The sequence below is a fragment of the Acipenser ruthenus genome, chromosome 50, assembly GCF_902713425.1.
Source record: "Acipenser ruthenus chromosome 50, fAciRut3.2 maternal haplotype, whole genome shotgun sequence".
NCBI lineage: Eukaryota > Metazoa > Chordata > Actinopteri > Acipenseriformes > Acipenseridae > Acipenser > Acipenser ruthenus.
Window position 1 is genome coordinate 7496308 of NC_081238.1, and position 27290 is coordinate 7523597.

Here is a 27290-nt window from a genome sequence, read left to right on the forward strand (position 1 = left end):
CTAGGAATAAGAATACGAAGAATATGCTCAAAAGAAAGTGACTATGTAAAACAAAGAAATGTATTAAAAACAAATCTTAAAAAAAGAGGATACAAAGAAAGAATTATAGAGACGGAGTTAAGAAAAGTGGATAAACTAAAAAGAGATGATCTACTAGATTATAAAAATAGAGATAAAAAGGTCAAAAGAGTCCCATTAATAATGACTTACTCTAAACTTTTGCCCAATATTTCTAAGATAGTTTGGAAACACTTGCGGATTCTACATAATTCAGAAAAATTAAAAAAAGTATTTCTTAAGGCCCCAGTTGTAGCATTCAAAAGAGAAGCTAATTTAGGTGATATTTTAGTTCACAGTAAACATAAAAGAATAATTGACAAAATAGGTTCTACTAACATATGCACTAGTAGATGTAAAGTGTGTAAACACATAGACAAACGTAAAAATATAATTAAACATAAGAACACCACATATCCACTAAAAACTAATACCTACTGTAAAAATAGCAATGTTGTTTATGGAATAGCCTGTGAAAAATGTGATGAAATCAAATATGTTGGAGAGACTGGAACTACTTTATATAAAAGAATTCAGAACCACCTTTCGTTAATTAGAAATAAAAAAATGAATGAACCAATAGTACAGCACTTCACCAGTCAGGGACATGACATAAATGATGTAAAGTTTGTAGTATTAGAACAGCTCAAATTAGACAATGCGACATATAGAAGAATAAAAGAAAGTAAATGGATAAATAGACTGAACACGATTATGCCAGCGGGACTCAACAGAAAAGAATGAACTAATTAACTTCAATAAATATATAACATTTAAATAAATAAACAAAATTCATTCAAAAGTTGTGCATGCTGATGCGCTGGGGAGGCCAAATCTAGACTGATCCTCAGAGCCAGCATTGCATGATATAATAAAAATATAAGTTTATGTAAAGTACTGTTAATTGGAATTAATACAGATTCAAAGATAGAAGTAGAGATGATGTCACACTATATAGAACACCATTACATCATGTAAGAATAAATCATGAATTTGAATGTAAACAATAACAAGTAGTTGTCATGCCGTCAAAAACCTAGAAATACCTCCAATGTTTGGATTCAAACACAGGCTCCCTTGAGAAAGATATGTACAACATATCGAAACGTTGGGCAGCTGGCTCTTTGAGCTAAATATATATATATATATATATATATATATATATATATATATATATATATATATATCTACTAGACAATTGTTATAGACTGTGAAGTGAAGGTGGCATTGTCATATGGTTTACATTATTGTTAATGTGCTTGAGATTTTTAAAACAATTACAAATAAAAGCTTGTAAAGATTATTTTTGGTATATGATTGCTTGGTTTCTCCTGGATAAAAGAGTTTGTGTGGGAACCAACCACTCGACGTCCTTGTCCTCAATAAACACAAGGTGGCGCAGTCAAATTATTAACATAAATGTAGCTATATTTATATAAAGACCTGCTACACAAGCAACCAACCGTTTGCTAAACTATTTAAGGACCAAGCGGTTTTTTGGCTGTATTTGACTCTCTTCCTATAACAATGCACAAAAAATCAATTTGTTACAGTCACATCTTGGAATGGGTGTCCTTGTTTTCAGGACACTCTGGGGAACGTTATAGCTTCTCTTAAATAATCTGTCAAAGCCGTCTGGCAAGGCAAGCTGTGGCTTTCAATTTGAAATTTCAGTATGATGTGGTGTTGACACAATCTCGGTCCTTAAAGGGTTAAAAGCCAAACACACTGACCAATTGCGCCACAGCAATTTTCTGCGGGATACGAGGTAGAAAATCACTCGCCTTGACAGGTTGCATTCCTGAAAACTGACAGCTCGGCACCGTTGGCTGTGCTTGATAGGGAATTGTGTTGTTGGAGTCGGGGTATAGCTCAGCGGTAGAGCATTTGACTGCTGATCAAGAGATCCCAGGTTCAAATCCGAATACCCCCTTTTTTATTTAAATTAAAATACAAGTTGCATTATATAATTTTTCATTTCAGCTGCAAAGGTACAAACAAGTAACAAATAGTGTTTTAAAGACAGCAACAAGGTACGGACGGGGATTGAACCCGTGATCTTCGGTTTACGAGACCGACGCCTTACCACTTGGCCACCGCACCCTTCATGACTGCAAATGAAATCGGAAGCTTGGACTCTATTGAGAAGGCTGCCCGGAAAGGCAATCTGCCTGGAAACCAACCTTACAGTTAACAGCTGAATGCCAAGGATGCCAAAATAGTCTCGGAAACTCTTTAAATAGAAAACATTGGTCTCCATATTTATTTAAAATACAAATAGAAAATAGGTTGCCAGACATGTATTTTAAATAGAAATTAGTAAATACTATTTTGCAAATAGTATTTTTTTAAAACACTTGACACCCTCTACCGGCTGTAGTATACACCCATTTTTTATTTATTGTTTTCATAATAATGAACTGAAAGTTTCAGTACTGCCTCAGTCCACAAGCCTGTCAGTATCTTTTACCAGAAACATTTTGAATTACATTAAATGGATTTCATATTAGAGTGAAGCTATGGTCGCATTGCTGAGTAAGGAATGACCATAAAACAAGGCACATGCTAATTCTGAGGACACACTAGTTTTAGGTGTTAACTCTATTATTTGCAGCAGCAGTGATGCAATTTTAAAGCTTAATACAAAAATGCAGTTTCTGCTCAATTTGTAATAAAGCAGTACTTGTTATATGATCCTGATAGTAATCGTAATATAATCAGAGCCTTCTGAGGACACAGACGCCGTTACCCACAGTGACTTACAATCGTAAACAAAAATACATTTCAAGAATCACAGTACAAGTATTCATACATATAAGAGCAAGATAAAATACAATGACTTCAGTTCTAAAAAGTACAAGTATATGACTAAATACGATTCAGAGAGAGAGGAGAGGGGGAGTAGAGATGGCAGGGGAGGAGAGAGGAGAGGAGGGGGAGAGGGAGAGGATAGAGGAAGAGTAGAGGGCAGTGTTGAGAGATGGAGGGGATTAACATATCATAGGGGAGGAAGAGGAGAGCAGAAGAGGAGAGAAAGAGGGATCTGGAGATGGATAGGTGGAGGGGAAAGAGGCAGACAGAAAGGGAGAGTAGGAAAGGGGGTGTAGAGAAATAAAGAGGGGGGGCTCAGGGTAAGAGGGTGGAAGAGAGAGGATTTCTTCTCATCAGCCCAGAAGAGTGCAGAGAGAGTGTCAGTGAAAGTGAAGAGGAGATTGTCTGAGCTGTTTGAATAGTTTCCTGGTTCAGACAGCAATGTGTGTTTAATCTGCAGCGCTGACAGGGTCAGGGGACTCCAGCACAAGGTCTGTATTCTTGTAACCAGTACAGAAGAATGGATAGAGTTTCTCATTGGGATTGAACTCCATGTCAGTGAAAGTGTAGATGTGAGATCTGGTCTCCACATTGTAAAAGGAGAGCTGCCCTTCCTCGTAATCCAGATACACCCCCAGCTTCTGGGGCTTCAGGCTCCGGGGGAGGGGGGTCTCGGGGTCAGTGAGAGCAGTGAACTCACCTCCACTCCACCCCTCCACAGTCCAGTAACCCCGCTGGGGGGTCATGCTGATCCACCCCTTCCTCGGGGCAGACATTCTGCTGACTCCTAATATCCACGCTGTATTCTCCCCCACCTGCACCTGCCAGTAGCATCTCCCCGAGGTGAAGCCCTCCCTGCCCAGCACACAGAGCCTGTGATCAAATCTCTCTGGATTGTCAGGGAGATCCTGCCGTGTCTCTCCCAGTCTCACTCGTTTCCCCTCTGCAGACAGGATGAGCCGGGGCTGTGCTGTATCATGGTCCAGAGTCACATCAACTGTGGAGCAGAGAGGAGACATTATTATTATTATTATTATTATTATTATTATTATTATTATTATTATTATTATTATTATTATTATTATTATTATTATTACCAGCAGTATTATTATTATAATTATAATATGAAGGTACCTCCTTCATTATTATTATTTATTTCTTAGCAGACACCCTTATCCAGGGCGACTTACAGTCGTAAACAAATACATTTCAAGAATCACAGTACAAGTAATAATACAATTAAGAGCAAGATAAATACAATGACTTTAGTTCAAGAAAGTACAAGTGTGACAAAATACGATTCAATAATAGAGCAGATAACAGTGTCAGTGATAGTTACATCAGGATTTAATTAAATACAAAATACTACAGATTAAATAACACTTGGCAGATTACAGTACTCTAAAGTACAGGATTAAATGCAGTAAAATAGGGGGAAGATAAGAGCAAGTAAAGTGCATTTAAGAAAGGGTGATAAGTGTCCCAGGGGAAAAACAGGAGTTCTTCAGGTGCTGTCTGAAGAGGTGAGTCTTGAGGAGGTGCCGGAATGTGGTCAGGGACTGGGCAGTCCTGACATCTGTAGGAAGGTCATTCCACCACTGCGGGGCGAGGGTGGAGAAGGAGCGGGCTCTGGAGGCAGGGGAGCGTAAAGGAGGTAGAGCCAGTCTTCTAGTGCAGGAGGAGCGGAGAGGTCGAGTGGGGGTGTAGGGAGAGATGAGGGTCTGGAGGTAGCTGGGTGCAGTCTGGTCAAGGCATCTGTAGGCGAGTACAAGAGTCTTGAACTGGATGCGAGCGGTGATCGGGAGCCAGTGGAGTAGGCGGAGCAGTGGAGTTGCGTGGGAGAAGCGAAGCAGAGAGAACACCAGGCGAGCAGCGGAGTTCTGGATGAGCTGGAGCGGACGGGTGGCGGACGCAGGGAGGCCAGCCAGGAGGGAGTTGCAGTAGTCTAGGTGGGAGAGTACCAGGGCCTGGACCAGGAGCTGGGTAGCGTAGTTGGTGATGAAGGGTCGGATTCTTCGGATGTTGCTCAGGAAGAATCGGCAAGTGCGTGCCAGAGTGGAGATGTGCTGGGAATAAGAGTGGTAGGGGTCCAGGGTGACTCTGAGATTTTTAACGGAGGAGGAGGGAGAGAGTGTGGTAGATTCCAGAGGAACAGAGATAGAGAGATCAGAGAAGGGGGAGGAGGAGGAGGGAAAGAAAAGGAGGTCAGATTTAAAGAGGTTGAGTTTGAGGTGATGCGAGTGCATCCAGGAGGAGATAGCAGACAGACAGGTAGAGATACGGGAGGGGATGTGGAGTCAGAGGTGGGGAAGGAGAGGAAAATCTGAGCATCATCAGCATAGAAATGGTATGAGAAACCATAGGATGCGCTGAGGGGGCCCAGGGAGCGGGTGTAGAGAGAGAAGACTGACCCTTGGGGACTCCTGTTGAGAGAGGGCGAGGTGTGGAGGTTGCTCCACGTCAGGTTACCTGGTAAGTGCGGTTGGAGAGGTAGGCGGAGAACCAGGCCAGAGCAGTGCCAGAGATTCCCAGGTCAGCGAGAGAGGATAGTAGAATAGAGTGATCGACAGTGTCAAAGGCACATCATACCTTCACTGTTAAGATGAGCTCCTAATTAAAATATCATTTATATTGTTTTCTAATTAAACAAAATGCTGAAAACCTGACATCAGTAAATTAGAATATATACTGAACTAAACCAGAGGAAAAAAAACTACTAATGCAAATATTAAATACATAACAAGCAAAGAAGAAACGACAAAACCAACTGAGGATTACAAGAGGACCAAAGAACCAGGAATACGAGAGAAAAGAGGAACGAAAGAAAGAAAGAAAGAAAGAAAGAAAGAAAGAAGGAAAGGCAGAAGGTAGGCCTCTTACGTCAATTAAAATGAATCTTGTAATAATATTTACTAGATATAAATATTAACTAAACCCCAAGATCACCACGTACAGTAAAGTCTCTTAAATCGACAGGCTGAACTCAAGTGGCAGTTTGAAATTGCAGTTGGAATTGTAGCAATTCTTCGAATTTCGAACTGTAGTGGTGTTCGGTTGTCATGGAAACCGCAGTGAACGCAATGAGCCGTGAGATACGCGATCCTGAAGAGGGGAGAAGAACAACACAAACTGAAAGTGTGAGAGAAAACCCTGACGGAGGCTCTTCCGTGACCGGCGAGTGAACAAGATCTGGAGCCCAAACATCTTAGCCTTTTCACACCAGCACACCCGAGCCGAGCCGAGCCGAGCCGGACCCAAGCCACAATTAAACAAGGACAGACACACACACGGCTCAAAATAAACAAAAACGCAGTCCAAGGTGAAACTGACGTTTACCTGTGTGCAGCCTACACCCCTCCCTCTGAATCCCCAAACTACAATGAGGAATATTTTCATACCCTCCACACAGAGATCAGCCATTTCCAGACCCAGGGAAATGTGCTGCTCTGTGGGGATTTCATGGGAGACAGTTAGTGCATCTCTGCCAAGCCTGGGGTCTGTACATCATTAATGGCAGGATCAGAGGGGACTCTTTAGATAGATTCACATACTGCTCAGCTCTTGGGACTAGCGTAGTTCATTACGCCATCACTGACCTGGACCCCTCCTTTATTAATGCATTCACTGTCAGGCCACAGACACCTCTGTCAGACCACAGTCAAATTACTGTGTTCCTACAAAGAACAGGACAGCCCAGTAACACACTAATACAGCCATGCAAGCTGTACCATCTGAACCATACTTATAAATGGGCTCCAAACAGCACAGAGGAATTCGATAAAGCAACTGGCTCTCCTGAAATCACTAACCTTACTGACACCTTCCAAATCACACAGTGCCAGCCTAATGTGAGAGGAGTAAATCTGGCAGTTAAACACATGAATGAAATATTAGAAAAAACAGCAAGCAAGGCAAATCTAAAAAAAATGAACAAGTAAAAAACAATCAGAAGCACAAACCCAAAGAAAAATGGTTTGATGATGAATGTGAAACAATAAGGAAAAAACTAAGACAAGTATCAAATCAAAAACATCATCAGCCACACAACCCAGATTTAAAAACAAAGCATTAATATCGTACAAAAAATGAGAAAAAGCGGCTTGTGTAGAAGACTTACAGTGCCTTGCATAAGTATTCACCCCCCTGGGACTTTTCCACATTTTCTAGTGTTACAACCTGGAATTAACATGGATCGAATTGGGATTTTACCATTTCATTTACACAACATACTTAACACTTTGAAGGTGCAAAATATTTTTTATTGTGACACAAAAGTTAATTAAACAAAAAAAAGACATTTGTTGGTTGCATAAGTATTCACCCCCATGAGTCAATACTTGGTAGAAGCACCTTTGGCAGCAATTACAGATGTGAGTCTTTTTGGGTAAGTCTCTACCAGCTTTGCACATCTGGATCCTGCAATTTTTGCCCATTCTTCTTGGCAAAATTGCCCAACCTCTATGAAGATGGATGGGGACCGTTGGTGAACAGCAATTTTCAAGTCTTGCCACAGATTCTCAATCGGATTGAGGTCTGAGCTTTGACTGGGCCATTCTAAGACATTCAGGTTCTTGTTTTTAAACCACTCCAGTGTCGCTTTGGCTGTGTGTTTAGGGTCATTGTCCTTCTGGAAGGTGAACCTTCACCCCAGTCCCAGGTCTCTTGCAAACTGAAACAGGTTTTCCTCTAGAAATTCCCTGTATTTGGCTCCATCATGCCCTTAATCCTGACCAGTTTCCCAGTCCCTGCCGATGAAAAGCATCCCCATAACATGATGCTGCCACCCCATGCTTCACCTTGGGGATGGTGTTCTCAGGGTGATGAGCAGTGTTGGCTTTGCGCCACACATAGCGTTTGGCGCTAAGGCCAAAAAGTTCAATTTTGGCCTCATCAGACCAGACAACCTTTTTCCACATGTTTGCTGTGTCTCCCACATGCCTTTTGGCAAAAATAGGATTTGATATGGGTTTTTTTCAGCAATGGCTTTCTTCTCGCCACTCTTCCATAAAGCCCAGCTTTGTGGAGCGTCCGGGTTATAGTTGTCCCATGGACGGTTTCTCCCATCTCAGCTGTGGATCTCTCCAGCTCCTTCAGAGTTACCATTGGCCTCTTGGTTGCTTCTCTGACTAATGCCCTCCTTTCCTGGTCACTGAGTTTTGGTGGACGGCCTTCTCTAGGCAGAGTCGCGGTTGTGCCATATTCTTTCAATTTTTTAATAATGGATTTAACGGTTCTCCTGGGGGATGTTCAAAGTTTGGGATATTTTTTTTATAACCCAACCCTGATTGTTGCTTCTCCAGAACTTTATCCCAGACTTGTTTTGACAGCTCCTTGGTCTTCATGATGCTGTTTGTTTAGATATGCTCTCTAACAAACTCTGGGGCCTTCCAGAAACAGGTGTATTTAATCTGAGATCATGTGACACATTAATTGCACACAGGTGGACTCCATTCAACTAAATATGTGACTTCTGAAGGCAATTGGTTGCACCAGAGCTTATTTAGGGGTATCACAGCAAAGGGGGTGAATACTTATGCAATCAAGACTTTTCAGTTTTTTATTTGTAAATAATTATGAAAAATATGTAGATTTTTTCCCCCACTTCGACACTATGGACTATTTTGTGTAGATCAGTGACAAAAAATCCGAATTAAATCCATTTTAATTCCAGGTTGTAACACTACAAAATGTGGAAAAGTCCAAGGGGGGTGAATACTTATACAAGGCTCTGTATATTGAACCCTGACGCCCCGAAAACAAGGGAGTGGTTGTACAGTATTTGTTATCAGCCTGTTTGTTTTTCTATGGGTCTCTCGCTATATCGCAACCCTCGATATATAGTGGATTTGTATTGGACCCCGACACCCGCGATATCGAGTGGGTGTGTATTTGGAAAAACTATTTTGAAAATCTTTACAAAGAAACCCTACAAGAGAATTTTACAACAGAGCAAAATTTAATTCGGGAAAAACTTAAATCATTAGAACTATCTATTAAAGACAACCAGAATCCACTTGACTTCCCAATCTCCCTGCAGGAGCTAGCAGAGAAGCTCCAGGGACTCAAACCCAGGAAAGCCTGTGACCCGACAGCATCAGTACCGAGATGCTCAAACACAGCAGCCCTGAGCTGCAGGAGGCCCTGCTTAAATGATTTAACCTGGTACTATAGGAAGGCTGCTTCCCTGACATCTGGAACCAAGGGCTTATATCCCCAGTTTACAAAAGACAAACTCGACCCCAACAACTACCGAGGCAACTACCGAGGCATGTGTGTGAGCAGCAACCTGGGGAAGGTATTCTGCAGTATCATCAATACCCGAATACTGGCCTTCCTTACTGAACACAGTGTCCTGAGTAAGAGTCAGATTGGATTTCTATGACCATATTTACACCCTCCACACCCTAATCAACAAACATGTACAACAAAAAAATAAAGGAAACATTTTCTCTTGTTTTATAGAATTTAAAAAAGCATTTGATTCCATTTGGCATGAAGGTTTAAATGACAAAATTCTACAACGTGGTGTAAGGGGTAAAATTTACGACATAATAAAGTCAATGTACTCAGAAAACAAGTGCGGAATAAAAATTGGCAACAAAAGAACATAATTCTTCACACAGGGTCGTGGAGTGAGACAGGGCTGCAGTTTGAGTCCAACACTGTTCAATATTTACATCAGTGAATTAGCAATGGTGTTGGAGCAGTCTGCAGTCCCTGGCCTCTCTCTACATGACAAAGAAATTAAATTCCTGCTTGTGACGGGGCACTGCCCCGTCTTTATGATAAATGTTGGGACTGGCAGGGAGGGGGTTAAAATTCCTCCCTGCCAGAAAAACATGTGAGAATGTGGCTGGAGCCCTAATTGACTAATCAGTAATTATTGAATAATTGGGCTCCAGCCACAGGGGATAAAAGCCAGGGGAGAGGCCCTGGCTAAGGGAAAGAGAGTTGAAGGAGAGTTCCAGAAGAGGAGTGTTTTGTTTGTGCTGTGTCTTTGTAAGTTTTTGGTTCCAGTGAAGGCAACGCCCAGCCTGGAAATCTTTATTTTTGTAAGTTTTTTGTTTTGTGTGTTTATTTTATGTTTAAATCTTTTTGTTTGGCCCTCGTGCTGATTTATTTTGTATTTTTGTTTATTAAAAACTTTATTTTTGAACTTTATACTGTCTCTGAGTCTCAAACCTCGGTCCATCCTGTCACACTGCTCTATACAGATGACTTGGTCCTGCTGTCGCCCACAGAGCAGGGGCTACAGCAGTACTGTAACACCTGGGCCCTGACAGGCAACATGAACAAGACCAGAATTATGATCTTAAAAAGGCCAGATCTCAAGGTCCTACTTCACTCTACACAACACACCCTAGAACAAACCACACAATATACATACCTAGGCCTGACCATGCATGAATTCGGCCGCTACCCACTGCTCACCAGCATGCAAAAAAGAGCACTACAATTCAGGATGCATCTAAACAGAAGTGAGCCAGACTCCCTCCAGTACAAGGCCCTTCTAACTGAAGAGCTCAGCCCAGAAAAGAGTCTCCTCAGCGAGCTGGTCCTGAAGCTCACTACACTAACCCACACTAACACTAACCAGCTTCAGGACAGCTCTGCTACAGCACTGCCAATCAGAGTCAACCAAACTGTAACACAAATCAAAAACTCCTATCTGGAACATTGGGACAAAGAAACAAAAACCCCAAATAAACTGGATTGCTATCGAGCCCTAAAAAGAGACTTTACTCTGGAGGGTATCTCTTCACTGTCAGAGATACAAAGCAGAGGCAGATCCTGACCAAGTACATGCTCAGTGACCACAGCCTGTCCCGAGACAGTGATGCACTTTCTCCTACACTGTAAGAAATACTCCCAAACAAGTGACAAATTCCTTAAAAAAATGACTATTTCCCTCCCACACTTCCCACAATTGACTGACCCAGATAAACTGGCAGTCCTCCTGGGAGCGGGACACACAGCCCCACTGGCTGCCCAGTATGTAGCTTCCTGTCACAGCCTGAGGGACACACAGTGAACACTCTGCACAGGGGCGAGACATGAGACAGGAGAGAGGGGACAGGAGAGAGGGGAAAGGAGAGAGGAGAGAGAGGGGAGAGGGAGGGAGAGGAGAGAAGAGAGAGGGTGGCAGAGGAGAGGGGAGAGGGGAGAGGGTGAGGATAGAGGGATGGACAGGAGAGGGGAGAGGGAGGAAGAAGAGAGGGATGAGGGAGGGAGAGGAGGGGCATTTGCACATAAACATAATTAGGGCTTCAGATTTGTTTTCTCATCTCCTTAAGAATTTAAGCAATTCGTGCTTCCGAATCACAACTGTACAATTGATTGAATTTACGTTTTTTCTTCTATTTAATGGGCTTTTTAAATCGTAATTCTTACTTTTTCATAGCAAAGCAGAAGCGACTCATCTTTATTAATGTCAATACAGTCACGCACAGCGATTGTAATAAAGTGAGTCAAGCATAAAATACTGTATTGTTCATTCTAGCTTTAATAAAGAGGAGTCTCTTATTAACATGTCGCGATCTCGTTTGCATGTCCTGCTTGTAATGAAAATGAAGGCTTGGCTGATTGAAAAGCCCATTTAGTTGTTTCACAGAATGAATCAAGTTTACTATGAACACGTTTCTCAGTTGTGATTGAGAGACACAAACTGCTTCACAGGGATCAGATGAATTCTTAAAGCAGAGTAGAAAAGTCGGGTAAAACACTGACAATCAGAAGCCCAGCCTCGAGTATACACTGGGATATGCATCCCCACTGAGGAGAAGAGGAGAGAAGGATAGAGGGAGGGGTACACATGAGAGGAGAGGTGCAGACAGGCTCCAGATTGGGACACTCTTAATAATGTGTATAAAGAATGTCTGTACCAAGTTTCATCACAATCAGATCAGCAGTTCTGTAGATGCATGTCAAAGTGTAACATATGGAGCCCTGCAGTGTCTACATGTGATCTTCACTTCACAGTGAGTTCACAATCTGGGGCATTATAACTAAACACAGGGTTCATACACTTTTTCCAACATCAAAATTCCATTCTTTTCACAGACTTCCATTTGCTTGTCCTAGGCTTGTGTTTTAGTTTCTACTAGTTTTTCAATAGTTATTCACATAGGCGGGCAGCTGCAGAGCATTATAGCTTTTTGATTCAGAGCAGAAGTTGCTCCTGGTTTTCTAAAAGTATTTGTCAGAATCTGGAGCTGCATATCTAGGAAGAGACAATGCAGGTATGCAAGAAGTAAGATACAATCTAAGAAATGCCCAATATCTGCGAACTACGTTGCATTATTTACAAAAATAATACAAAAAGTTGTATACTGCAAGTATACTTGTGACAAAGTAGGATAGTATTATGTGACCAATAATATACTAAAACCAGACAATTTTGGCACAAGTATACATGCAGTATAGTATTTTTCTGTAAGGGATGATATTGGATTCTGAGCCAAACTTCTTTACACCCTCTGTTAAATGTTGAACACTCTGGAAGGTGAAAAATAACAGAAATGAAATAACAAATGTGCAAGTGTGGTATATTAAACATACAAGTCAAACACTGAATACAGCACACCCTCGCTAGAACAACCCTGTTTGGATCCAGAGCCTTTTGTTCGCTATAGTAAAAGGACAATCCAAAACAAACAATGGAAGTTAAGAAAGTCACCTTGGATAAAGGCATTAGCTAAATTATTAATAATATTATTACTGTTTTTATTCTTTGATTTTCTTTATTATTACAGTATGTGTCACTACTACCACTAATAATAATAATAATAATAATAATAATAATAATAATAATATTAATAATAATAATAATAGCAATGAGATTGTTAATAAAAGTAGAATTACAAGTACAGTCCTATTTGTGGCTGCATCCAGTATTCTGGCTGCTGTATCCTATTCATTGAACACAGTACGACCAAAAAAAAAAAAAAAAAAAAAGCGCATCAAAGTTTTAGATTTGTTTCAATTGCAAATGTTAATTTAAATCTTGGTTCCTTATTCAAAACAACAGCCAACATCAGCAGCAGTTTGCAATTAGCATTTTATTTTAAATCAGTATTTAATCGTATAATGAAGGCCATAGCGAGGATGTAAACAGTATATCTACACTCGGCTGACGGTTTGGACCCGAGACTGCTGCTGCACTCGGTACTGTAAGTTACAAGCAAGCACCATACATTTAAAATAAAATTATTACATGTTATTAAATCACATTAAAATAAATGAAAAAACATGCTGCGTTTATACACACCATAGCGCCTACAGAAATCGTTTTCTTTTTTTTTAATCTGAGTCAGTGATAATAACTATTGTATTCGATTTTTAATAAAGGTAACTACAAGATAACAAAATGTTGGTGTTGGTGAGCAGAGTACAGTAGCTTGTAATTAGAGTGTGTAGCTTTAAAAAACATAGCCTTCAATATAAATGGATATATTTTGGCTGTCGTAGACTCCATTTTACCCTTCGTTTCACTGGAGCAGTCAGAGTCATGTGACATATACCAGCGCGCTGACTGGATAGGATTGCTTTTGAGTTGTCATGACGTTGTCAGGGGCAATCCTCGCGGGATTTGGTCGCAAGCAACATAGCTGCTACTAGTAAATTGTTTAGGCAGTTACCGCTAGAGCTGCTGACCCGCTTTCGAGATCAATTATTATTAATATAAAAACAATGATATCAGAATTATTTTCATTCTCCTGTGGTACTAGTCAAATTCCAGACTTTTTCAAGACTTTCACAAGCCCTGGGAATCAGTTTGGCATCTTCCCGTCCTTTCTCCAGGCTTCCAGACTCGCGTATGAACCCGCGTATGAACCCTGTAAACACACACTCTGCTCTCCTTTCAGCACAGCCGGCACGACGGATTACAGCGCCCGGGGCGAACGAGAACATTTGCGCCCCCTACCGGTTTTTTTCTACGTTACACGAGTTAGATGTGTGTGTGTATCGATACAGTATAAAGATATATAATATGTATTGTATGTTGATATTTTGCACAAAAAAAAAAAAAAAAAAATTAAAAAGAAGAAACTTGCAAATACTGTATTGCTAAAAAAAAAAAAAAAAGAGAGACAAAAAACCATCCTACCAATAAAAAACAGATAAATGACTACAGCGAAATAATTATCTATCGTTTTAACACACACAGAAACAAACCAATAATAATAATAATAATAAACAAATTCTATATATTGACACGACACCTGAATAGGAATCCGATGCGGGCAGCTCATTTAGATTACTTACACCTCCGTCCATCTCCGTCCGGAAAACATTTTCAAAACAACACATACAACAGTAGAAAACTAAATAAGAGGGATCTCAGAAGTCTGTTCAGCATCTTGTCTCAATCGTCATCTCCTGCCCTGCATCTGCACGCAATCAAACACACACACTGACACTGACACACACACACACACTGACACACTGACACAGACACACACACACTGACACAGACACACACACACACACACACACACACACACACACACTCTCACACACACACACTGACACACACACACACTGACACACACACACTGACACACACACACACTGACACACACACACTGACACACAGACACACACACACACACACTGACACACAGACACACACACTGACACACACACACGGACACTCACACACTGAGACACACTCACTCACACACACACTGACACACACACACACACAGACACTGACACTGACACACACACACACAGACACACACACTGACACTGACACACACACACACAGACACACACACTGACACACACACACACACTCTCACACACACTCACACACTGACACACACTCACTCACACACACACACTGACACTGACACACACTGACACACACAGCACGGTGCAGCAGTGTGGAGTAGTGGTTAGGGCTCTGGACTCATGACTGGAGGGTCATGGGTTTAATCCCAGGTGGGGGGACACTGCTGCTGTACCCTTGGGCAAGGAACTTTACCTAGATTGCTCCAGTAAAAACCCAACTGTATAAATGGGTAATTGTATGTAAAAATAATGTGTTTCCTTTGGGAGGCACACGATGCTGGCGTTAGCTGAGCTGGGAGTGCACAGAGGTTTAAATGGGGCAGAATGTAAATATAGATGTAAACACAGTGAGTGAGACGGGGCTCCTCGCTGTTCTTTTACCCTCCACTGTGAAAGGAATCCATTGAAGAGACACATACCTGCTGAGCTGAGGATCCACTTCCATTCTAGAACACAGAAATAAAGAGAGCATTATTTTACAATCACTCCTCCTGTACTTTCTACAGTTCAGAAGATGTGCAGCACACACTAACTGGCAGGGCTGTGCTGGGGTGAGTCAGGCTGTGGATTTACACACACTATACATACCTGATTTAAGGACGCGTCTCACAGACTCTGTGAAAGAAGAGAGCTGGATTACGTTCTGAACACTGAGGTATAAACTCATCTATTGAATTACACTGAATAATAGACAAAGTGTATTAAACACAGTATATTAAGAGGCTAGACTAACTGTGACTGACATGATATATCCTTGAGCAGGTCCAGTAGAGAAACGGTCTGCAAGCACACAAGGAATAGTGCACTGGACTCGCCCTGTGGGGCGATAGAAAGCTAACACAGGCACACAGACAGATAGAAGGATAGATAGAAGGATAAAAAAAAAATTAAAAAGAAGAAACTTGCAAATACTGTATTGGTAAAAAAAAAAAGAGACAAAAAACCCTCTTACCAATAAAAAACAGATAAATGACTACAGCGAAATAATTATCTATCGTTTTAACACACACAGAAACAAACCAATAATAATAATAATAATAAACAAATTCTATATATTGACACGACACCTGAATAGGAATCCGATGCGGGCAGCTCATTTAGATTACTTACACCTCCGTCCATCTCCGATAGAAAGCTAACACAGGCACACAGACAGATAGAAGGATAGAAAGCTAACACAGGCACACAGACAGATAGAAGGATAGAAAGCTAACACAGACACACAGACAGATAGAAGGATAGAAAGCTAACACAGACACACAGACAGATAGAAGGATAGAAAGCTAACACAGACACACAGACAGATAGAAGGATAGAAAGCTTACACAGACACACAGACAGATAGAAGGATAGAAAGCTAACACAGGCACACAGACAGATAGAAGGATAGAAAGCTAACACAGACACACAGACAGATAGAAGGATAGAAAGCTAACACAGACACACAGACAGATAGAAGGATAGAAAGCTAACACAGGCACACAGACAGATAGAAGGATAGAAAGCTTACACAGACACACAGACAGATAGAAGGATAGAAAGCTAACACAGGCACACAGATAGATAGAAGGATAGAAAGCTAACACAGGCACACAGACAGATAGAAGGATAGAAAGCTAACACAGACACACAGACAGATAGAAGGATAGAAAGCTAACACAGACACACAGATAGATAGAAGGATAGAAAGCTAACACAGGCACACAGACAGATAGAAGGATAGAAAGCTAACACAGACACACAGACAGATAGAAGGATAGAAAGCTAACACAGACACACAGATAGATAGAAGGATAGAAAGCTAACACAGGCACACAGACAGATAGAAGGATAGAAAGCTAACACAGACACACAGACAGATAGAAGGATAGAAAGCTAAAACAGACACACAGACAGATAGAAGGATAGAAAGCTAACACAGACACACAGACAGATAGAAGGATAGAAAGCTAACACAGGCACACAGACAGATAAAAGGATAGAAAGCTAACACAGACACACAGACAGAAGGATAGAAAGCTTTCTGGTAATTCTGAAAATAAAAAACGATTCTTACCAAGTTCCTTACGAAGGTTCTGATAGAGATACAGAGCAGCTAAAAAAATGAATCAGACAGAACAGTGTGTGGTTATCTCAGCTCCAGTACAGATTAAAATGAATCAGACAGAACAGTGTGTGGTTATTTCAGCTCCAGTGCAGATTAAAATGAATCAGACAGAACAGTGTGTGGTTATCTCAGCTCCAGTACAGATTAAAATGAATCAGACAGCAGTGTGTGGTTATCTCAGCTCCAGTACAGATTCAATTGCAGTATGAAAAACACATGGAGGCTGTGAGGTCCCGTGGTTAAAGAAAAGGGCTTGTAACCAGGAGGTCCCTGGTTCAAATCCCACCTCAGCCACTGACTAATTGTGCGACCCTGAGCAAGTCACTTAACCTCCTTGTGCTCTGCCTTTCAGGTGAGATGTAGTTGTAAGTGACTCTGCAGCTGATGCATAGTTCACACACCCTAGTCTCTGTAAGTCGCCTTGGATAAAGGCGTCTGCTAAATAAACAGATAATAACCAGTTAAATGAACAGGATGTCCATTTGAAAATGAATCCGATATCTGCGAAGTATATAAAACATACAAACTAAAATTGCTACAATTTTCAACATCCCTCCCTAAGGAAATATTTATATTCCTAAGCCTTTATGTCCAAAATAAATAAATAAATAAATAAATAAATTTAAATTTGAATAGATTAATTTATTTAACCAGGAGATTTAATTTATAATTTATTTAATCAGGTCTTGTTTACAAGAGGGTCCTGGAAACAATAAAATAACAATTGCAATGTATAAAAACAATTATATTTATTATTATTTATAATCATTTCTAATGAGCTGGATTTCCGGTCCAGGGATGTCTTTATTTATGGGTGTGGTAGTTTAAGATACTGCTGCAGAAACCTGGAATGGGTTTTCAGCATCTCTTCATTAAGTGCTTTACTTACCCATAGGCTCAAGCTTTCTCTCCATGGCTAGAAGAAAAACAGAACAGTCCATATTATTGTAAACCTGTTTGACATGTTTAAAATGCACAGAGCTATATGAAATGCCTCATGATAATGATAAAGTTCATACCATCCATTCTTCTCCATTGGATCACCAGCAGAGGAATGGCTCCAATACTGAGAGCTAAAGTCAAGAAGAAAGCCACCATCCATCCAGAGACTCCTGGGAAAAAATCACCTGGAAAACAACACAGCAGCTCAACACACTGGAACACACACACCCCTCCCAACACTGAGACACACACCCTCATAGTGAGCATTCCACACACCCCTCCCAACACTGAGACACACCCCTCATAGTGAGCATTCCACACACCCCTCCCAACACTGAACCACACCCCCTCATAGTGAGCATTCCACACACCCCTCCCAACACTGACCACACCCCCCCCAACACTGAGCCACACCCCTCATAGTGAGCATTCCACACACCCCTCCCAACACTGACCACACCCCCTCATAGTGAGCATTCCACACACCCCTCCCAACACTGACCACACCCCTCATAGTGAGCATTCCACACACCCCTCCCAACACTGACCACACCCCTCATAGTGAGCATTCCACACACCCTTCCCAACACTGACCACACCCCTCATAGTGAGCATTCCACACACCCCTCCCAACACTGAACCACACCCCTCATAGTGAGCATTCCACACACCCCTCCCAACACTGACCACACCCCCTCATAGTGAGCATTCCACACACCCCTCCCAACACTGACCACACCCCTCATAGTGAGCATTCCACACACCCCTCCCAACACTGAACCACACCCCTCATAGTGAGCATTCCACACACCCCTCCCAACACTGAGCCACACCCCCTCATAGTGAGCATTCCACACACCCCTCTCAACACTGACCACACCCCCTCATAGTGAGCATTCCACACACCCCTCCCAACACTGAGCCACACCCTTCATAGTGGGCATTCCACACACCCCTCCCAACACTGAACCACGCCCCTCATAGTGAGCATTCCACACACCCCTCCCAACACTGAGCCACACCCCTCATAGTGAGCATTCCACACACCCCTCCCAACACTGACCACACTCCTCATAGTGAGCATTCCACACACCCCTCCCAACACCCCAGAGAGTCAAAATGGAGGACTGCCCATTAACCCCCACCCCCACCAACAAATGTGTTTGATTCAGATATTGACTGGTCCACTAGTTCATGTGTTTGATTCAGATATTGACTGGTCCACTAGTTCATGTGTTTGATTCAGATGTTGACTGGTCCACTAGTTCATGTGTTTGATTCAGATATTGACTGGTCCACTAGTTCATGTGTTTGATTCAGATATTGACTGGTCCACTAGTTCATGTGTTTGATTCAGATATTGACTGGTCCACTAGTTCATGTGTTTGTTTCAGATGTTGATGCCCCATCATGATGATTGTAATCTATGGTCAGTGTCAGTCCGGCTCAATCCACAAACATGTGATACTCACTGGATATGTGGAGTTTGGATTCCCAGTCTGGTTTTGGTATTTTACTTCTAACCAGACAGGAGAACACGTTGGACTGCTGTTTGATTTTGATGTAGCTGCTGACACTGCAGAGCCCCTGACTGACTCTCAGCAGTGTTGTGTTGGACTGTGATGTCACATCGTTTCCATCCCTGTCTCTCCAGATCACTTCAGGTTCAGGGTCCCACCCCTCTGATCTGCACACCAGATGGGTCTGCTCTCCTTGTGTAGAGTCCATAGAGATTGAGGGCTGGGTCCCCAGAGCTGTCAGGGAATAGAGACAGTGAGACACACACAGATAGACACACCAGCCAGGTCTGCTCTCCTTGTGTGATATGTCTTTATTATAGACTGAACTACTGTGTCAGTGCTGACATATCCAGTCCTGTGAGGATCCCAGCTCCCCTGTATTATATTATGAGTTACTGTGTCAGTGCTGACATATCCAGTCCTGTGAGGATCCCAGCTCCCCTGTATTATATTATGCCCTGTGAAGGGGCTCTAGGGGAGGCGGTCGTATGTACTGTATGCACGTCACACTTCACAGATTGCTCTATATATCCAGAGAACTGCTCAATCGACTGTTGTGAAACTTGGTATTAACATTTTTAAGTAAAGGTTATTTAGAATATCAGATTGTGAGGGTATAGGGAGAGTGTGTTTCTGTTCAGCATTCTGTCTGCATGTGTGACAGAGACAGAAGGTATTTGAGCTGTAAATCTCCCTCCCAACCAGAAAGGGCGCTGTGTAAGGTTGGTGTAAGCTTCCTCCTAGATGGGCTGACTCGATGGTAGATTGAAACCAGTGTAACGGCACGTACACTGAACGACTCTACTGCGATCATAAACTCCATTGCGATCAGCTGTGAGGCAGACAGTGATTGGATAAACCATGGCGTCGGGCTGATCACGGGGAGGAGTTTTGGTACAAAGGGGACGCAGCTACGTGAGTATGGCCCCTCATGCTGAACATGATTGCTAATCTGGAGCACTGTTTGTTTTGTTTTGTGTTTCTGTGTTACAGCCGAGTAAGAGCCAGGGAGCTGCAGCCAACCCGAGCACCACCCACACAGCACAACACAGCACTGCACAACACAGCACAGCACAACACAGCACAGCACAGCACAGCACAGCACAACACTGCACTGCAGAACACAACACAGCACAGCACAGCACAGCAGAACACAACACAGCACAGCACAGCAGAACACAACACAATACAGCACAGCAGAACACAACACAATACAGCACAGCAGAACACAGCACAACACAGCACAGCACAGCACAGCAGAACACAACACAACACAGCACAGCAGAACACAGCACAACACAACACAGCACAGCACAGCACAGCAGAACACAACACAACACAGCACAGCAGAACACAGCACTGCACAACACAACACAGCACAGCACAGCAGAACACAACACAACACAGCACAGCACAGCACAGCAGAACACAACACAACACAGCACAGCAGAACACAGCACAACACAGCACAGCACAACACAGCAGAACACAGCACAATACAACACAGCACAGCAGAACACAACACAACACAGCACAGCAGAACACAGCACAACACAACACAGCACAGCACAGCACAGCAGAACACAGCACAACACAACACAACACAGCACAGCACAGCAGAACACAACACAACACAACACAGCACAGCAGAACACAGCACAACACAACACAGCACAGCACAGCACAGATCAGCAGAACACAGCACAACACAACACAACACAGCACAGCAGAACACAGCACAACACAACACAGCAGAACACAGCACAACACAGCACAGCACAGCACAGCAGAACACAGCACAACACAACACAGCACAGCAGAACACAGCACAACACAACACAGCACAGCACAGCAGAACACAGCACAACACAACACAGCAGAACACAGCACAACACAACACAGCACAGCAGAACACAGCACAACACAACACAGCACAGCACAGCAGAACACAGCACAACACAACACAGCACAGCACAGCAGAACACAACACAACACAGAACAGCACAGCACAGCAGAACACAACACAACACAGCACAGCAGAACACAGCACTGCACAACACAACACAGCACAGCACAGCAGAACACAGCACAACACAACACAGCACAGCACAGCACAGCAGAACACAACACAACACAACACAGCAGAACACAGCACAACACAACACAGCACAGCACAGCACAGCAGAACACAGCACAACACAACACAGCACAGCACAGCAGAACACAGCACAACACAACACAGCACAGCACAGCACAGATCAGCAGAACACAGCACAACACAACACAACACAGCACAGCAGAACACAGCACAACACAACACAGCAGAACACAGCACAACACAACGCAACGCAACACAGCACAGCAGAACACAACACAACACAACACAGCACAGCACAGCAGAACACAACACAACACAACACAGCACAACACAGCACAGCACAGCAGAACACAACACAACACAACACAGCACAGCAGAACACAGCACAACACAACACAGCAGAACACAGCACAACACAACACAACACAGCACAGCAGAACACAGCACAACACAACACAGCACAGCACAGCAGAACACAGCACAACACAACACAGCACAGCACAGCACAGCACAGCACAGCAGAACACAACACAACACAGCACAGCAGAACACAGCACAGCACAACACAGCACAGCACAACACAGCACAGCACAGCACAACACAGCACTGCACAGCACAGCACAACACTGCACTGCAGAACACAACACAGCATAGCACAGCACAGCACAGCAGAACACAGCACAACACAACACAGCACAGCACAGCAGAACACAACACAACACAGCACAGCAGAACACAGCACAACACAGCACAGCACAGCACAGCAGAACACAGCACAGCACAACACAGCACAGCACAACACAGCACAGCACTGCACAGCACAACACAGCATTGCACAACACAGCACAGCACAGCACAGCACAGCACAACACTGCACTGCAGAACACAACACAACACAGCACAGCACAGCACAACACAGCACAGCACAGCACAGCAGAACACAACACAACACAGCACAGCACAGCACAGCAGAACACAACACAACACAGCACAGCAGAACACAGCACAGCACAGCACAGCACAGCACAGCAGAACACAGCACAGCACAACACAACACAGCACAGCACTGCACAGCACAACACAGCACTGCACAACACAGCACAGCACAACACAGCACAGCACAGCACAGCACAGCACAACACAGCACAGCACAGCACAGCACAACACTGCACTGCAGAACACAACACAACACAGCACAGCACAGCACAGCACAGCACAGCAGAACACAGCACAACACAACACAGCACAGCAGAACACAACACAACACAGCACAGCACAGCACAGCAGAACACAGCACAGCACAACACAGCACAACACAACACAGCACTGCACAGCACAACACCTCACAGCACAGCACTGCACAACACAACACAACACCTCACAGCACAGCACTGCACAACACAACACCTCACAGCACAGCACAGCACAGCACAACTCCACCACCCCCCCGTTTGAAGAGCACAATGACGAGCATCACGGGGATTATAAATAACTGTTTGTTTTGTTGCAGACTGAAATCACGCCACATACCCCCCGATACCAATGATGATAGAAGGGTGGCTTTATTATTGACTTTTGAGAAATAAATACTGACATTTTTTCCATTGGAACTGTTTGGACATTTCACTTATTCACGCATCACTCCCATCCTGACAGCATGTCACACTGACATGTTTGTAATGTGGCAATTCATATTTTATACTGTTCTGTACATACTGTTGTATATGTCATGACCATCATTCAGAATACTGCTTGTCTACATTTTTTATTTTACAGTCATGGGTAGTTTTGTAATGGAGACAGGAGCTGGTAACACATTAGTAGTGGGTTCAACTTGTGTATCAAACATTACTGACCTGCGACTATCACTTTAGCCTGTCCTTCTTCATACTGACTTCCATCATCAGCAAAGCAGGTATAGACGCCTCTATCAGAGGGCCGGATGTATCTCAGTCTCAGTGAGATATCGCCTGTTTCCAGTGCAGAGGGAGAGAGAGCAGTGCGGCCCCGGTAGTCACTGTCCTGTCTGCTGAGCTGATCCCTTTGGTTCAGATATAAATGAACAGGCGTGTCGAATCTGTCCCTGTACCACCTCACTTCCATGTCCACAGCACTGACTCTGGGTGAAATGTGACAGGGCAGGATGACATCATCACCAGGATCAGCAATGACAGGCTGATCAGAGCCAACAACACGCCATCCACCTGAGAAAGACAAGACGAGGTAAAGCAATAGCAAACAAATATGCTGTTTCTCAAAATAGCTCTCTTGTATTAGAAATAGTTGAGAGTTATTAGCTGTTCTGTGAGCTCATACATTGATGCAGACAGTTATATACAGGGCCCTGGAAAGAAGAGGGTGCATCTCAATTGATCAGTTTCATTTCTACAGTCCCTCTCACCTCTCTGTGTAGAAACAGCTGGTAGCAAACTCAAGACAACGAGACAGGTCCTCCCAAGAAATCTCAGCTTCATTTCCCTGGAAAACAACGCAAGTGTTTGAGTGACAGTGACTGCTTTACAGTATCCTCAGTAAGGAAAGAGAAAGGGGGTTTGGTGCTACACTGTGATAGATGTTATGATGTTAATTCATTGCACTCCAGGATCTTCTTTATCTGTGGTCCGACGAAGACACCGGCTTTGACCTTTGCCTCAGACAGCTTAGGGAAGAAGTCTTGAAGGTAATTGAAGGCTGCCGACTCCTTATCTAGAGCTCTGACAAATTGTTTCATAAGGCCCAATTTGATGTGCAGTGGTGGCATCAGCACCTTCCGGGGGTCCACCAGTGGCTACTACTATTTATATTACTGGAAAGTTCTAGAAAGTTTACTCAGCACTGAATCTATCTGGAATGTTCTGGAAAATAGGTAAATTTCAAAATATCACTGTCCTGGTCACAAAAGCAAAGTTTGTGGGGAATAATAGCCATTTTCTATACTTTTGAGACATAAGCAATTAGGAAATAACACTTACTACCCAGGAACCAAAAAAAAATAATAATTTGTTACACGGTGTAATCTATGGGGTTTGACTCGATAGCGTTCACAAACAGGCTCCTCAATCATCTCAATCACAGACTGTGTCTTCATTGCATTGCTCTTTCTCACTGTAAACCACATCCCATTGACCAGTATCACTTCTCATCTCAATCACAGACTGTGTCTTCATTGCATTGCTCTTTCTCACTGTAAACCACATACCATTGACCAGTATCACTTCTCATCTCAATCACAGACTGTGTCTTCATTGCATTGCTCTTTCTCACTGTAAACCACATACCATTGACCAGTATCACTTCTCATCTCAATCACAGACTGTGTCTTCATTACATTGCTCTCTCACTGTAAACCACATACCATTGACCAGTATCACTTCTCATCTCAATCACAGACTGTGTCTTCATTGCATTGCTCTTTCTCACTGTAAACCACATACCATTGACCAGTATCACTTCTCATCTCAATCACAGACTGTGTCTTCATTGCATTGCTCTTTCTCACTGTAAACCACACACCATTGACCAGTATCACTTCTCATCTCAATCACAGACTGTGTCTTCATTGCATTGCTCTTTCTCACTGTAAACCACATACCATTGACCAGTATCACTTCTCATCTCAATCACAGACTGTGTCTTCATTGCATTGTTACATCTCACTGTAAACCACATCCCATTGACCAGTATCACTTCTCATCTCAATCACAGACTGTGTCTTCATTGCACTGCTCTCTCACTGTAAACCACATCCCATTGACCAGTATCACTTCTCATCTCAATCACAGACTGTGTCTTCATTGCATTGTTACATCTCACTGTAAACCACATCCCATTGACCAGTATCACTTCTCATCTCAATCACAGACTGTGTCTTCATTGCATTGCTCTTTCTCACTGTAAACCACATACCATTGACCAGTATCACTTCTCATCTCAATCACAGACTGTGTCTTCCTCATTACATTGCTCATTAACAAACCAAGTCTGTAAGTGCTCTGGCTTTTCTGTTCCGTACCACATCATGGATCGTTATCACTGTGTTCCCTGTTTGACAACGTGGGCAATAATCCTTCCACTATCAGTGTACTAGAGAGGCCATTTTGAAAAGAGCTTTGAAACACACTTTAAAGTTATAAGTGTAAAAAGTTGTCAGGATGTTAACAATGAAAATAATAATTACAGGTACGTATTTAAACAGCTGTAGTAGTACGCAGGGACGGGTAACGCTAGGTTTTTCAGAACCACGCTACTTACTGTTGAAGAGAGCTGTTCTATTAGCTATTGTAACTTTAAACACACAGATTTAGAGTCTGCTTACCTGCTTTCACTTTCACCTGCACTCTGTCTTCGTGCTTCAGTTCAGCTCTTTAAGAATAAATAGAAACAGCTTTTTAAACCGCATCAGTACAGCTGAGTTTAGATACGAGAAGTGTATTCTAAAGATTTACACACTCTGTAAAGAACTTCCCATCTGTTTGATAAACTTTCTAGCCTGAAGTAGCCTGTCTAAAGCTAAAGTACAGGTCAAAGTACAATTCCTGGTTTTATTGCACCGTTACCTGAGAAACAGCCCTTGAGGAACACGCCCACACACTGTCTGCCAGTGAAAGAATGTGTACCTGGTTCAGACATGCCTCATAAAACAAAACAACACATGATCCTTTTCACAGAACTGGAGCTCATGAGTGAGTAAAAGGGTATTCTGGAAAATTAAAAATAAATAGTAATAAAATGTTTCTGTGTTTTTATTCTTCAGCTAACAGTCCATTTTCAACACAAGTGGATTCGGTTCTGTAGATATGTGTAAAAGTGTAACACAGACACTAATACTAAATAGTGATAACCTGGCATATGCATTCCCATTGAGATTACAGGAGAGTGGAAAAAAGAAGGACAGTGGAGGGGAGAGAGAGAGGGAAGGCGACAGAGGGTGGAAGAGCGTGGAAGGGACATGGGGTTGAGGGAGAGGAGAACACAAAGAAACAGGGAGGGGAGAAGAGAGAAGGAGAAGTTAGGGTTTGAAGAGAGAAGGAGAGGTTAGGGTTTGAAGAGAGAAGGAGAGGTTAGGGTTTGAAGAGAGAAGGAGAGGTTAGGGTTTGAAGAGAGAAGGAGAGGTTAGGGTTAGAAGAGAGAAGGAGAGGTTAGGGTTAGAAGAGAGAAGGAGAGGTTAGGGTTTGAAGAGAGAAGGAGAGGTTAGGGTTAGGGTTAGAAGAGAGAAGGAGAGGTTAGGGTTTGAAGAGAGAAGGAGAGGTTAGGGTTTGAAGAGAGAAGGAGAGGTTAGGGTTAGAAGAGAGAAGGAGAGGTTAGGGTTTGAAGAGAGAAGGAGAGGTTAGGGTTTGAAGAGAGAAGGAGAGGTTAGGGTTAGAAGAGAGAAGGAGAGGTTAGGGTTAGAAGAGAGAAGGAGAGGTTAGGGTTTGAAGAGAGAAGGAGAGGTTAGGGTTAGAAGAGAGGAGAGATTAGGGTTAGAAGAGAGAAGGAGAGGTTAGGGTTAGGGTTTGAAGAGAGAAGGAGAGGTTAGGGTTTGAAGAGAGAAGGAGAGGTTAGGGTTAGAAGAGAGAAGGAGAGGTTAGGGTTTGAAGAGAGAAGGAGAGGTTAGGGTTTGAAGAGAGAAGGAGAGGTTAGGGTTTGAAGAGAGAAGGAGAGGTTAGGGTTAGAAGAGAGAAGGAGAGGTTAGGGTTTGAAGAGAGAAGGAGAGGTTAGGGTTTGAAGAGAGAAGGAGAGGTTAGGGTTAGAAGAGAGAAGGAGAGGTTAGGGTTTGAAGAGAGAAGGAGAGGTTAGGGTTTGAAGAGAGAAGGAGAGGTTAGGGTTAGAAGAGAGAAGGAGAGGTTAGGGTTTGAAGAGAGAAGGAGAGGTTAGGGTTTGAAGAGAGAAGGAGAGGTTAGGGTTAGAAGAGAGAAGGAGAGGTTAGGGTTAGAAGAGAGAAGGAGAGGTTAGGGTTTGAAGAGAGAAGGAGAGGTTAGGG

General features: G+C 42.9%; 1 protein-coding gene and 1 non-coding gene across 3 annotated transcripts in view; both read right to left on the minus strand.

Moving 5' to 3' along the window:
- Positions 1-2088: 2088 nt before the first annotated feature.
- Positions 2089-2160, minus strand: trnat-cgu (transfer RNA threonine (anticodon CGU)). Its single transcript has one exon. It is a non-coding gene; the product is annotated as a tRNA-Thr (tRNA).
- A 149-nt stretch (positions 2161-2309) lies between these two features.
- LOC131722021 (butyrophilin subfamily 1 member A1-like) overlaps positions 2310-27290 on the minus strand; it is a 35375-nt gene continuing 10394 nt past the window's right edge. The window contains exons 2-11 of one of the 2 annotated variants that reach the window (XM_059015575.1): positions 25647-25693; positions 23733-23809; positions 23188-23535; positions 19186-19467; positions 17791-17898; positions 17661-17687; positions 16721-16759; positions 15253-15279; positions 15084-15110; positions 2310-3865 (exon numbers count right to left, since the gene is read on the minus strand). In XM_059015575.1, coding sequence (XP_058871558.1) covers positions 3318-3865; positions 15084-15110; positions 15253-15279; positions 16721-16759; positions 17661-17687; positions 17791-17898; positions 19186-19467; positions 23188-23535; positions 23733-23805 — 1479 coding nt within the window. In that variant the 5' untranslated portion in view covers positions 23806-23809; positions 25647-25693 and the 3' untranslated portion in view covers positions 2310-3317. Of the gene's footprint in view, positions 3866-15083; positions 15111-15252; positions 15280-16720; positions 16760-17660; positions 17688-17790; positions 17899-19185; positions 19468-23187; positions 23536-23732; positions 23810-25646; positions 25911-27290 lie in introns of those variants that run through there. The other variant, XM_059015573.1, reaches the window with a different exon arrangement.